Source organism: Strigops habroptila, chromosome 1 (genome assembly GCF_004027225.2).
Source record: "Strigops habroptila isolate Jane chromosome 1, bStrHab1.2.pri, whole genome shotgun sequence".
Classification (NCBI taxonomy): domain Eukaryota; kingdom Metazoa; phylum Chordata; class Aves; order Psittaciformes; family Psittacidae; genus Strigops; species Strigops habroptila.
In genome coordinates, this window is record NC_044277.2 from 17,712,926 (window position 1) to 17,727,843 (window position 14,918).

The 14,918-nt window shown below is 45.4% G+C and overlaps 1 protein-coding gene across 8 annotated transcripts in view; it reads left to right on the forward strand.

Moving 5' to 3' along the window:
- Positions 1-12,207, forward strand: part of SYBU (syntabulin) — a 43,095-nt gene extending 30,888 nt beyond the window's left edge. For 2 of the 8 annotated variants that reach the window (XM_030495462.1, XM_030495469.1), the window contains exons 4-8: positions 3,289-3,360; positions 5,070-5,172; positions 8,134-8,337; positions 9,302-9,454; positions 10,110-12,207. In XM_030495462.1, the coding sequence (XP_030351322.1) occupies positions 3,289-3,360; positions 5,070-5,172; positions 8,134-8,337; positions 9,302-9,454; positions 10,110-11,220 (1,643 nt within the window). In that variant the 3' untranslated portion in view covers positions 11,221-12,207. The remainder of the gene's footprint in view (positions 1-3,288; positions 3,361-5,069; positions 5,173-8,133; positions 8,338-9,301; positions 9,455-10,109) is intronic. The other 6 variants (XM_030495490.1, XM_030495500.1, XM_030495473.1 and 3 more) reach the window with 3 other exon arrangements.
- Positions 12,208-14,918: the final 2,711 nt, after the last annotated feature.

Below are 14,918 nucleotides of genomic sequence, written 5' to 3' on the forward strand. Positions count from 1 at the left end.
GTTCCAGGATTATATCTTCTTTTACCCAGTTACTGTTTGGTGTGACTATAATATGAAGTCCAAGATCCGAGTCTCACGTACAATAATAGTAAGTCAAATAAGTAGTAAGTCAAAGGACAGGGGCTGGAACCAAAACCCACTGTCAGCTATGGCTTGATGCTGTGAATTGAGTACATTTCCCACTAGGAGACTTTACCCTTGAAATGGGTAATTTTTAAGGGTGTTACCTGAAGAGAGGCCTGAAATGCTAAAGAAAGACTTCATCACTCCTTTGCAGCTTCTTTTTCTTATTTTTTTCAGTGCATGTGAGCAGTGTGGTTTTCTTTCCTAGATTGCTTGTGCTGTACAAAACCAATCTTGCAGGAACAACCTCATATTAAGTAGAAAAGAAGCCACATTAGTGTTTCCTGGAAATACACTGCTTATGCTGTTAAAGACTGGAACAAGAGATGTAGCTGTGAGTTAAAGGTTACAAGATAAATGACACTAAATCTCTTTAAAATACAGGTCCTTTCAATAGTGGGCATTGCAACTGCATTCTTTCTACTTTTCCAACGGCTTCTAATGGCTTTGCTGGAATTTTTTACGCAGTTAGGCCCTATCTCTTCCCCTGGGGTCTCTAAATAAAGCTATCTATGGAGAGGGTGTGCCTCTTACTCCTGTAGTTGCTACATCCAAGTGGTGAACATGTATGCATATAGCGGGCTCTGCTGTGTAACAGGATGCTTTTCAAGGCAAGGAAGCTCAGCAAATGTAAGTGTTTTACATTTTGAGAACAAGCTGTCTCTGTCAGCACGGTTTTATTTACAGCTCTGTTTCACCGGATGACAATATGCAAAACTTACCATCAAAACTGATATATAGAGGTCATGGTATGGAGTCAGAAGATAAGTATGCTCTGTGGTTTATATGCTTTGTCAGCCGTGAAACAGTGGTGAAGTTGCAAATAGGAAAGACTTACACAGAAAGACTAAATACTAATAAACTCACATGCATCCTGAGTTTTGGGAATCCAGTTCTGCTGCTCGGCTGTCAATGTTCCTGTTACAGATATTACTTGAACTTTTTATTTTTTTCTCTCCATATTTTAATCTTACTATTTAGATAGCAAATGGACAATAAAATGCACGCAAGAAAGTTTGAGCTTTCTTCTTATAGAAGAAGGAGGTTAAATGCTAAATTTTAATATCAAGGCCAGATGACCTTGTCTGTAATGGCAAGGAATAGCAGACTAGAATGCCATATTCCAGGCATGCGTGAGGGGGTTATTGTGTGACTCTGTAAGCAATGTATTTACTGTCTCTGTATACATACATACATACATATATTTCCATGGTGTGGTATTTCTGTGCTTGCATACTGCCCTGGTAGGCCTAATATGCTGACTTTCTTCTACCTATAAAAGCTGTGAATGCAGTGCATCATCTGCTCACAGTACTGCATCATTACTCTTGCACTATGACTGAGGCTGTGCAGGCAGCAGAGTTAAAGGTGGGGCTTCTCTACACCCACAATGTAGGCGTGGTGGCTGTGCTGCCCGAGCGGAGTAAACACACACTAGTGCCAGCTGCCCTTGCACAGGCAGCTCATTCTCCCTCCCCTCAATCCCACTCCGAAATTCAGTGGCATCATGTGCAGGATGGGAAATTTGAGTCATCAGCAGGAGGTTCTTCAGCTGACTCCGTGCTGCAGGAGGACGGCGTTAGCTCCCTGAGCTGTGCTCCCTGACCCAGGGTGCAGGGGAGCACTCGTGTGCCAGACCCTCGCTGCCCTCCTGGCCTCTGCCTGGGTTGTGCCTGCCCGCGCTGCCTGCAGCCCTTGTCACGGGGTGGCATGGCTCCCTTCTCCCCTTATGTCAGCTGGAGCTAGGTGACTGTCGCAGTGCTGTCAAGGCAGCAAGGAGAGTAAAAGGCAGCACGAAGCATGATGCTGTCTGCAGCAAGCTCTTAGCTTGGAGCAGTTGCCCATCAAGCAGTAAAGTGCAGGGATAGCACCAGATGCTACATGATTTCACTCCTGCTTCTCAGATACCCATTCCAGGCAAGGAGCAATCCTGGAAAATGTTACAGTACTTTGTTGGCCATTCTCGTCTTGTTCCTCCCACAGCACAGAGCAGTGCATAGCTCCGCTCCAGGGGCGTGGGCATGCTGCTGTACTGAGCCTGCTGCGAGGTGGGGGGAGGCCAGGGCAACGGCCTTCCCAATGCTGAATGCCATACATGTGGCGCAAGCATTTCCATCAGAGCATGTTCCTAGGTCAGGTCACCCTGGCAGGCTGTTGGTGCTGTGACACTGAGCGCCTGGAGCATGGAAGAATATGTATGAATGAATTTCAGATGACATACCGCTGAATCCAGGGGCTCAACATGTAGCATCATGGGCAGGAAAGGGTGGGTAAGACAGTCCTGTTAACTGGAAAGTCTCAGATCAGAGCTGAGCAAGTGTTAAGGCCAGTTAGGACAAAATAATGTTTTTGAGAAATGTCAGCCTCCTTCATCGTTAGCACTGAATCAGTGAGCTGTTCTGGGCTTACATGTGTGAGCTTTTGCAATCACATTGTCACAGCAACAAAAATAGTCAACAGGCATCCTTGGGGAGCCATCAGGCTGGAGAATGGCATTAGGAGAGATGAGAGGCTCCTGTCTGCACTGCTGCTAGGCAAGGAGTTCCACCTCTTTGTTAAGACATTTGTAAAATGGAAGTCACAGTTACCCAAGAGGATGTGTTGCAAGTGATATTTTATGGATACATGCCACGTTCCTTTGCTTAGAGATGCCTACCAAGTGAGAGGAAATATTTTTAAGGTCTCCTGGTAACACTGCTCTGCCACACGCAAAGCTAGCTTGAACATCACTAACACACTTGGAACCATTACCAGCAGTGACCCCTTTAATTTATAAAATGTTCTTGAAGATCCTATAAATAGCCTAATGCCTAATTTTAAACATAAGTAATCTCCTGTGCTCATTGTTAAGTTTGTGTGTAGCTGTTATCAGAACTGTGGCCAGAAAGGTGAGTTGGTGCTCGGCAGGCGCAGTTCGTGTCTCGATGCAGCTCACTCTCAGGAAGCTCTGTGGTGGAGGTGGCTGTTTCCAGGCTCTGCTGACCCGGACGGCAGTGCCAGCTCTGCAGTTCACCCCGGCGATGCACTGTGACATGAGCAGGTCAGCGAGAGGCAACTGGTAAGCCTTGCTTCCTTGGAATGTTTTCCGTAGCCAGAGCTGATTATGATGTTGTCTGCTTAGCCACGGCTAAGCCTCAGCAAGTGCTCCTGCTCTCTGTGCTGCAGGCAGGACCTGGCTGTGGAAAGCTGCTGGCGTCTTGCAAGGGCAGGAATGTTGTGGGGGCCCAAACACCAGAGGTATGACATCTGTGTAACATGTTTACCTGTTTGGGTCTTGCTTGGAAGAGTAGATTTGGCAGTAGTGCGGTACCAAGACAGTATTCAGAGTGTATTTCAGTCTTGTAGATGGGAATGTTTTGTTTATCAGGAAAATTCTGTTGCAGTTTTGGACATTATGTCCCACGGTCATTTTGCTTCCCCAAGGAGAGGGTCACTGACATCTACATCTGTAGACATGATATAAATACTCTATGAAACGAAGCGGCTTTGCTGCTTTCTCTCCCTTCCTTTGCAGACTTGCATGTGGTTTTGATCTGGTTACAGCTCTGGTGCCTTGGGTCTGATTATCATGGGTGTTTTATTGGGTACGGAGTTTGTTAGAGGTGGAAAAGCCAGGTCCCTGAGTTACCCTTTTGAAGAGCTAAACTTTGCATTTGCGCACTTTGAAATTGGGCAAAGGAATATTCTGGGCTGGGCTGAACCAGAGGCGCAGAGCAATGGAGCCGGTCTCAGACCTGGTGAGATTGGGAAAATACTGGGTTAATCTGAACAAGTCTGACCCTAAGAGCAGTTGCTAAGAGTTACCGGATGGTAGGGATGGTTGCTGGATGTCTCATCCCGTTTAAGGCTGTGAAGATTGTGCAGTTGAAGGTTTATCTGTCTTGGCGGGATGATGGTAGCTGCAGCTGCATCTCCCCCTCGTGGAAAAGAGAGCAAAACTGGGATTTGTGGTGAGTCTGCAGTTGCTGGCCAGGGGTGTGTGTGCATGGGACAGCACCCAGAAATCCCCAGGTCAGACATGCTCCCCCTGACCGGCTGCGTAAAGAAGGTTGAAGAGTTATTTCCATCCCCTCAAATAAAGTCACCATCCAATATTGTGGCTCTGCAGCAGGAGCCCTGGATATGCCTTGGGGCATATGCTATTTGAGTGACAGGCTGAAAAAACTCCTAATTTTAGGGTGGATTTTTTTCCAGATGACAAGACTTTATTAGTACATCTACTTAGTACTGACCTTAGCAAAACGAGAGCATTTTTCCTTGTGTATATCAGAGCTTGGGAAATAAAATCTGTCATCCATAGAAAGTCAGTAATCAGATAGATGACTTAGCACCCAAGAAGCACTTGAGAGCCACACGTGATTACTGGATTATTTTAAGCCTATTAGTACTGCCTTACTATATTTCTGTGCCACATGAAAACCTGCACAGGTGTGCATATATATATATGCATATACCCTGTTAGTCTCTATACTTTTATACATATATAAATGTGTGGGTACCTCAAAACAGAAGCAGCTTTCCTCCCAGCAAGTAGTATTTGCATATGGTATGAAGCAAGAGAAATCTCCAGTTAGAATTGTGTGCTCCTAATGACTGTGCTCCCAAAGGAGCCACGTTAGTGGCCTCATTCATCTGTTGATGGCTGTGAGAAAGCAAACAAGTGGTCACAACAAATGTTCCTAGCCAAAGTCCTAAAATGGCTTCTGTAGCATGAAGGGTTTGTGTCCAAGTTTTTTCAGCTCTTGTGGAAGTGCCGGTTCTGAGGAAATGTTGAAAATCTGGAACAAATCCAGCACTTGCCCTCTGGGATGTGTGAAAATCCATGCAACTTCTGAAATTCACACGGGACAGACAAAGGAAGGATGCTTGTGATTCACTGTTACTTTGAAAACAGTCTTTGAGCTATAATTTCCATCATGTTTTCACTCTTCCCTTTTCCTTTCCAGGCAGTGAAGCTGATTTTAGCTCTTCAGGCAGCACGGGCAGTATTTCAGCGCCTGAAGTCCATCTGTCTGCTGCTGGAAGCAAGAAATCTTCTTTCTCTCGCAAGTAAGCAAAGCGATTTTTCCTGAACATTGCGAGTGCTGCTTGTGCAAAGACAGACTGCTGTGTAAAGGTCTTGCAGTTAATGCGTACAATACCTGTATTGTGAGGTTTAAAACAATTTGGGTAACACTATGTTCTCGGGCAGCACCTACACTGATGAGAACTGTGATATGAGAAAGAAAAAATGATGCTGTGTTTGGAGCACACAGATTGTCAGTATGTCAGATCAGCCAAATGGTATTTTTGTTGTTTATTCATAACAAGTATGGAGATAGAATGAGGTAAGGCAGAAAAGATATTGGCTAGAGTATAGGAGGAAACAACTGGGTGTATGTTAGTTAACAGCAGTACTTCTAACCACTTAACCTTTTGGTTTTATTACTTTATTTCCTCTTTGTAATAAATTGTGAGCTCGACTTACACCTTTCCAGATCATGACCTTATTTCTGTAGGAAGAGTAGACAATATCGCCTTTGATGCTTTTTTCTTAAACGCCCTGGCCCAACCTTTACGTAACTAAAACTAAATGCAAATTTTAAAAAATACCATGATCATCTGTTTGACCGAGCCTTTCATAAAAGATTTTGGGGTTTTTCCCCATCATGTGTGGAGTGCAAATCCAGACAGCTTGTGAATGGGAGGCGTTGGGATTGGGCTGCGCACAGTGTGCTCTGCCCACGCGGTCCCTGTTGCTTACAGGTTTTGGAGAAGGTGGAAAGAGTTCAGGTTGACAGGGCTGGTTTCCTGCCCTCTGTGGCAGAGCTGGCAGGCAGGGACCAGCAGCAGGGTACCCATATGCTTGAGTCACACAGATGACTCCAGGATCGCAGTGTGCCCCAATGTACAGACATCAGCAGAATGATGCTTAATGAGTGGTTTCTTATCTGTGTTGTGAGACTGTTAGAAAAATAAACTTTATTTAAGCTCTCTCTAGATTAAATCTAATAAGTAAAGTTACTGGCTGTGGGAAGAAACAGTACTAAGTATAATATGAAGCCCTAAAATCACCTTACTTTCAGTAAGATTATGTATAATTTCATATATTATTGTGCATTTAAATATAACTTTAAATTAGAGCATATTGACCTACTGAATTTGACAGAAGTCCTCTGTAATAAGACTCCTTCAAATGCATTGCTGTCTTATGCACAGTCTGTACAAGTTCTGCCTCGCTCCAGAGTTGATGCTGTACTTTACAAAGTAGAAGGAGATATCTCCTTTGCAATAGGCTCTTTTTTAACTGTTTGACTTAACTCACGACTAAACATTTCAGTGTTGTCACAAACCACCGCCCTGCACTTCATTGTAAAATAATTGTAAAATCACCCAAACCACAGCAGTCATGAAGGTTTGTAGCAGCCACTCAACCATCTGTTCCTTATAAGCTGTTCCACTTTCAGAGAAGGGACGAAACCAAATCAAACGATTTTAAGAAGAGATTTTGCTTCCATAATTCTGTGGTATTTAAATTTTTATGTTCCAGCTTTCTCTTTTGCTGGCTGGATTTACCTTTTTCCAATCTTGTTTTAAACCTGCCCTTTCATTAGAGCTTAGAACAACTTCCATGGGAGGACGAAGGCAGCAGCATAGTAGTGCAGGAAGGCAAACCAAGTAGACACCCGAGAGGCTATCCTCGAAGTGCCCCAGCCCTTTGGCAGCTGTTGGGCAGTGCAGATACCAATTGCTTTCAAGCACACACAGTTGACAGTCAGATTTTTAATGAAGAGAGGGAAAAGAAAGGTAGATGTGTATGAGGGAAACTGGAAGGAAGGGAGAAAAGGCTGTGCTTTCCTTTGTCTGTTTTAATACTATTCCAGCCTACTCTCAGTGGGGTTCAAACTATATCTAAGCAAATGAATAGCTGACAATGACAGCTGAAACACCCAGGATGCCAAAGGCAGAAAGGAACAGTGGCTCAAACAAAATCTGTTTTCACTGCATGCTGTGATCCCTCAGGCTGCTTGCTAAGCAGCATGAAAGCAGCCTTACAGCAAACCTCCACAGACGGGCATCTCTCTGCAGGCCTGGCCAGGGAAAGCTGCAGCATAGTTCTTTTGGCACTAATCCAAGCTGCAGTCCTCTCATTATTTACTGGAGCCAGAAATTCAGGGAATGTGGATGATGGAGTCACTGGGAACTGTGCTATCCACAGACAAAAGTGAAGATGGCCGAGGTTTCCCTAGATCGTGTGATTCAGGCTGAGCGCCTCGCAGTCAGTGAAAGGACATGCAGTGGCTGATGGCTTCAGGACTTTCTTCTCAGCCACTCACAATTACCTGTCTGGTTCAATGGTTACACAACTTTGTGTGTAAAATAAGAGTTGTGTGGTGACGATAATGCAATATACTTGCCCTGGTTTTTGCTGGGATAGAGTCAATTCTGTCCCTAGTAGCTGGTGCAGTGCAGTGTTTTAGCTTCAGTCCAAGAACAGTGCTGATAACAGACCAATGTATTAGTTGTTGCTCAGTAGCACTTACCCTGATCAAGGACTGTTCAGTCTCTCATGCTCTGCCAGTGAGGAGGGGCACAACAAGCCTAAGGAAGCAGAGACAAGACACCTGACCCAAACTAGCCAAAGGGGTATTCCATACCACAGAGCGTCATGCCCAGTATATGAACTGGAGGGAGTTACCCAGAAGGGGCCGATCACTGCTGGGGTCGTGCTGGGCATTGGTCAGCGGGTGGTGAGCAACTGTATTGTGCATCACTGGTGTTTATTGGGTTTTATTCAGCTCTCTCTTTTTGTTGTCTCCATTTTCATTACAATTGGTGTTATCATTATTACCATATTTTCATTTTATTTCAGTTATTAGACTGTTCCTATCTCAACCCATGAGTTTTACCTTTTTTTCTGGTTCTCCTCCCCATCCCACCAGGGCAGGGGGGAGTGGGCGGCTTTGTGGAACTTGGTTTCTGGCTGGGGTTAAACCACCATAATCCTCTGACTATTTGGTTCCCCTCCAGTCGCGGCCCTTATGGTCGGAATAGTGGATCCTTGTCCTACAAGCCTGGAGCCAGCCCACTTGCTTCCCGTGAAAAGGACCCTTTGCCAACACTGTGCAAAAACCAGCTGAGTCCTCCTAACATCCATCAGAGTTACAGGGCTTCTTCAGTCAGCAGCAGCAACTCAGGCTCATACAAAGGAAGCGACAGCAGCCCAGTGATGAGGCAAGTCTTTACTTCAGCATCCCGGTGTTCAGCGCATGACTTACCTTCTCTGCACTGTAACGTGGGATCAGCTGTACCAGTTGCAGAGCAGGTCACCTTGCTCCTCGGCATAGGTGTGACTCCTCATGCTGGTGGCTTGACAGTCATCAGGGTGCTCCATCCCTTGTAAAAGCTTTATTGTTTCAGCACTGTAAAATTCAAGGTTACTTCTAGTCAAAGCCCTTTGGAGTTTTATTTCACTCCAAGGCAGGCTCCTTCATGTGTTTCATGCCTTCAGTTCTCATGGGGAATTAATGGTTCTTTGTTGAAGGGTCCTTTCACTTTGGAGACAAGTGGATGGGGTAGTATAGAAAATAATATACACTTGAGTGAAAATTCACTCTGCCCAGCCTTGGGCACCCTCCTAAGGAGTGCAATTTCCTGTACAGGAAGGAAAACAGATGCCTGCCAGAGCATGCGACACATACTGCAGAGAATTGCCACCACACTGCTGCTGTTTCCATCCCTTTCCCTCTCTCAGGCAATTCAGCAGCCAAGCATGTCAGACATGCACCTAAAGCTAGATAGGATGAATCGAGGTTTCAGCGTGCTGGGCTACATAACTCCCATGTGGAGCTGAACTCAGCCTTGCCTGTCTGTGTGCCCAGCTGGGGACCCTTGCCAGGTCCCGGCTGCCTGCTCTTGGGCACACCATCCCTTTTGGGTGAGGGCATGGCTGGGTGGTTTAACGTTAATGTCTCATTTGATGTCACGGCACTGAAACCAAGTACGATAAATAGTAAATTTTGCACTATAGCCACAAATCAGCTGTTTCCTCAAGTACTTTGATTTGCCAGAGGAGGTCACTTGTATGGACACTGAGGAGCCCCAAATGAGTCAAATTTTGTATCAGTCAGTGGGATGCTTTTCATTTGGCCAGGATGGAAGAACTGTAGGAATGATGGTTTGTATGTTTCCTTTTCAGGCGATCAGGAAGGTACAGTAATTCTTGTGGTGACAGTCACAACAGTAAGCCACAAAATCCAGAGCAGTATTTGACACCTCTGCAGCAGAAAGAAGTCACAGTACGGCATTTGAAAACCAAGCTGAAGGAGTCTGAGAGCAAGCTCAAAGAAAGGTAAATTTCACTTCAGAAATCAGAGCAAGAAAGAATTATTCAGAAGCATTTAGGGGTGGGAATCCCAAATGCTTTTACTCATTTATTGACCACAGAAAGGTTTCATTAAGAAATTTGAAATGTGATCAGTCTGAGTAGGTTGTTTTCAGGTATTTCAGGTCTCGTAGTGTTCTCAGGGAATACATACCATGCAGTTTAGTTATGAATATAGCTGTCTCTTTTCCCTTTTTTGAACTTTCACTATAGAGTATTTTTTAAAGGATTGTATTTTACCAGTCTGATTTAGCATTGAGAGGCCTTTTATACATAAAAGATTTTCTCCCTGCCAGCATGGGACCTTAGTCTCCTGTTCTGCGTCTCTCAGTGAAATATGACTACAAATGTCCCTTTTCTCCCCTAACGAAAGAAAAGCTCTTACACAAGCCAGTGTGCCCACTTGTGGTTGCTGGCTGTGTGGTGAGGTTGGTGACTGGTTGGCAGCTGGCTACATCTCTGCCAGCTCGCTCAGGGATGGCAGCAAATGAGGCATGGAGGAGCTTGCTTCCTTCTTGGAGCATCTCTGCAGCACAGCCATCCCAGCACAGGGAAGCCTCATGTTGATTCTTTAACTGACCAGTCAGCAGTGTAGTGTCACAACACTTTTATTTTGCTACAGGGAAACAGAAGTAGAAGAGCTCAAAGCTCAGCTGCGACGGATGAGGGAAGACTGGATTGAAGAAGAGTGTAATCGTGTGGAGGCAGAGCTGGCCTTAAAGGAAGCAAAAAATGAAATTAAACAACTTAAGGAGGTTATTGAAACCATGAAAAACAGCATGGCTGAGAAAGACAAAAAAATGCAGAAATATTTCCTAGACATAAACATTCAAAACAAGAAACTGGAATCTTTGCTGCAGAGCATGGAGCTGGCTCAGCACAGCTCTGTGCAGGATGAGCAGTGCCTGGAGTACACGTGTGACTTGGAAGGGAAACCATTAGCGTTGTGTGCCATGATACCAGACAGCCTCATCGCTGAGGAGCAAGCTCTGGAGGAGGTGGCAGACAGTGGACTGCTTCTTAATGAGGACACAGCTAATGAGACTGATTCATGTGAAGAGAGTTTGATCACCAGAACCTGTGCGTTGAGTGATCCAGCTCCCTCCAATTCTGCTGTGAATACAGAGATGCTTGAAAATGTTCTGGATGAAAAACTAGCTTCGCCCCGGGAGGAGGAGAAAAGCATTAACGTCATGGTGGAGAAGGCCATCCAGACTGACGTGGTGCCATATAGCCTGGATGTGGAGCAGTTCTTCCAAAGCATCTTCAGTGCTCAAGATGCCTATCCTCTAAGCCCACCTTCTTCACTGAAGGAGTTGGATGAATTTTCTCTTGGAAGCTTCACCGATTCTGCTATCGCAGTGGACTTAACTCCGAGCGATCCAAACTCTGTCATCCTTTTGTCTCCCATGGAGTCTCCATGCAGATTGGTGGAGCGCGGAGTTAATGAAAACCGTTTCATGAAAGAACTTGATTTTATAGACCCTCATGCTGATGAGGCCTTTGGGTATGCCCATACTTCCTCTCAGATAGACACCAAGAGGAGCTACTGGAGCAGCAGTCTCCTCACAGATGTTCTGGCTGTAGCAGTCCCTGTTATACCAACTCTTGTGTGGGCTTTCAGTACCCACAGAGGAGGCACAGAACCCATTTACAATATCTGCCCATTGCTTCGTGGCTGCTGCCTGGTGGCCCTGTGCTCTTTGCGCCGTACACCCTTCACCAAAACTTAAAGTCTGCTCTGTCTCTGGTGCCAACTGGCTGAGGCAGAGGGGAATAGGGATAAGATAGGTCATGAAAAGTTATTGTATATTCTTTAAGAGTTCATAATTTTGCTTTTAACTATTTGATTTGCACTATAAATTGTTTCAGAAACATATTCCTTGTTTCAAAAATAAAAAAAAAGAAATAGCTGAATCCTGTAGCTCCACAAGGTATTTTTATTTTTTAACTGGTGTTTTTAACAGTACTGCTGCCTAAAGAGATGGCCCTCTTGCTCCCAGGCACTGTGTCCTTCCCCTGTGCTGGGGTCTTTCTGGTGCCAGCACATCTGCACAGTGAACGTGACCAGGGAAATCAAGGAGACTTGCAGCTCATGTCTGTGTTTGCTGAGCTGGCGTGGAGCTCCGTCACTTTCCCTCACTGGTTCTCTGAGCAGATTCACTGGCTCAAGGGTAGCACGAGACACGCACAGAGAAAGGAGCGGTATTTCTTGAGGCAGCACTAACCCAAACATTTGTGAAACTACGGTGTTAAGTAAGTTACATAGAGACTCCAGCCCAACAAGGGTATCAACCATGTGCTCCAGAAGGCATGCTAGCGCTTTCCATCTGTTGTCCAGAGTGTCAATTAAGTTGAGAGGTAACACACATATTCCCCAGGCAGCTTCCACCCAGCACATCCTTCGTCCCTGTCTTGTGTAGTGCTCTTCTCAATGGTGCAATTGCTCGAGCATTTCACTGGTCTTGTGTGTATACGGGGACTGTAACAAAAACGTACGTTGTTGGGAGTCTTGAAACTTGTTATAAGTATAGGCGTAGATACACTTTGAATCTTAATGTTGGTTTAAGTCTTAGTGTATTGGAACAGGATAGTCTTCCGAGCCCTTTAAAATACTAAGTATAAATGTATTGTGTTTTAACTTATTGTTTATTTAATTGTTTTATTGTAAGTTACCTTTATTATCACAAGTTCAGTAAAAGCATGTTGGAAATGTCAAATGCGTGAGTGTTTTATTGTGGAAAAGCTATAAAACCCACCCCATTTCAGCTGAGCTCTCTGCCACAGGCCAAGCAGGAGGAGGCACGGTGTTAGGGCATGAGGAACCACAGGACACAGAGCACAGAGTTAGACTGAGGAAACTGAAGTACAAGTCCAAGCAGAAGCACTCAGACAGAGGAAAAGGCTGCAGTGGGTCTGTGGCCGTGCATCACAGGCACGAGGGACCTGCTCTGAAACCCAATGCAGCCTTGGGAAACTTGCAACTTCTCGGTTTTGTGCTTGCAGAAGAGTATCAATCTTCCTGGCTTCTGACAGAGGTCCAGGAGGCCCTGTTTAACTCAGCCAGCAGTCTCAGTGAGCACACTGAGATGCAACTGTGACCATCAAACCATGAACTCTCCATGTCCAAACCCTGAGATCTGTGCACAGATCAGAGGAGGACAACGTTACCCCATGGGTGAGCCGTGGGGCTTGTCTGGCTCCACCCAAGCTTTCAGCAACAGCTCTGTCCATTTAAACCTCACTGGCCTCCTGTTTTGCTCTTTGCAAAGCAAGTGGAGTATCTCCCTGTGCAGCTCAGGGCAGGGGAGGCCTGGTGAAGCCTGACGGTGCCATGCGTTGCTCAGCAGCTTTGGGAGGAAGAGAGCTGTTAGTAAGCCAGAGGGAGGAGCAATAATTGGCCAGCGTGTGGGGAGCATTTGCAGCACTCTAGAGGGTGATGCAGACTGGTGCTTACAGAGGCACCTTTCACATCCCTGTGATGCCTGGGTTCTGCATTATTTGTGTTTACAATGAAGATTCAAGAGGGTTCTTTAAGCATTATTTGAAGAAGGAGAATTAACAGGCAATTAGACGTGACACAGTCCCCAGGAGCTCACAGATGGCTATGGGAGCATCCTGCTTTCTTCATCGATGTCTTCCTATCTGGTGCTCTCCCTCCTCCCTGGGTTCCTGCAGGCCTGGCATGCCCTGTGGAGCTGCTACAATACACATTGCTCAAAGGTCGCTTTCAGAAGCTTTGTCATTACATGGACACCAGGGCCAGTGTGTGGGGGTTAATGCAGATGTTACACAAGCAATTTCATCATTGATAGGTATCTCCTCTTGGGACTAGAACACCTGACAGAAGATGCTGTGTTCCTGCTTCAGAGTATGTCTGCTCAAGGCCAAGAGAGCAGTATTTTATAGCATCAGATGTTACCAACTTTATTACAATTTTGGATTTCTCTATTGCAGCAAGAGGCAACAAAGCAGCATAAACCCACACTTTTAGGTTTAAAATTCCAATAGGCCAAACTCATTTCATAGAATCACAGAACAGTTTGGGTTGGAAGGATCTTAAGGCTCATCCAGTTCCAACCCCCTGCCAAGGGGAGGGACACCTTCCACTAGAGCAGGTTACTCCAAGCCCTGTCCAACCTGGCCTTGAACACTGCCAGGGATGGGGCAGCCACAGCTTCTCTGGGCAACCTGTGCCAGTGCCTCACCACCCTCACAGTGAAGAATTTCTTCCTTATATCTAGTCTGAATCTCTCCTCTGTCATCTTAAAGCCATTTCCCATGTCCTGTCACTACACGACCTTGTAAAAAGTCCCTCTCCAGACTTCTTGTAGCGCCCCTTTAGGCACTGGAAGGCTGCTGTAAGGTGGAGCCTTCTCCAGGCTGATTTCAACCCATTGTTTGGGCAGGCTGCATTTAACAGTAGTGTTTTTAAACAGTGCTGTTGAAGACATAAGGTGCTAACACCAGAATAACATCAAAGTTGCTTCTGGCCTTAAAAGTCTTCTGGTCTGCTCAGATCACATAAGGCATTTAACTGCCCAGCAACAGGTGACCTTTATTCCCCAATCCACAGAGGATGTGGATGCTGAAGTACCACTGCTGATAACACCATTATGCATTTTGCTTTCTAGCCCAGGAACAAAAAATCCTTTCTATACTATTCAGCTGAAGGGGTACCCAACATGCCCATCAGTTGATGAGAACACTGAGGTTCAGGCACTGCCCACCTCTACCCCAGAGATTCACCCTTACTTATGTCCATCCTCTCTCAAGGCTCTTCTTCACTTCTGATTACTTACTCATTTCTCCTTCCTTTCACCCCAAAGCAACTTTCTCCTAAATCCCAACCCACACTAAAATGAAAACACTGTTTTATGGATGTTCTACATGAGAAGAATAGGTGAGAATTTTGCTCCAAAACCCTTCAGACAAATGAAGACAGGACATTGCAAACATGACCAACTATAGCACAGCCAAGGAAAGGATGATATTTCAGTCATCCTGGCAGGTCCATTCTCCATAGCCAAGAATAACAGTGAAGGCAATCAAGTCTAGCTTTCAGTGGAGAAATAAAAGGACATGGCCAACAGGCCAACTGTGAGAGGGAAAAGGAGGAGCCTATGGCAGCAGGAGGGGAAGAAAACAAGATACACAGCAGGTGTAGCAGATCCCTCAAGAACTCGAACCTCCAAGATAATAATGATGCAGCAGTTATGCAAAAAACTCAACAGGAGTGTTTTCATATTTGTTGAGGGTAAAAATCAAGAAATATGAAGGAGGAAAGAAAGAAGACACAGCACAGGTAAGATGAGATGTACCACCACTGCCTGGGTTTAACATGTACCTACAAGAGCACCATTGCTGGCATCGTGTCAGCACATGGTCAATGAGATGTAAGTGATGTCTCGAGCAGCTGTGCTCAAGCAGA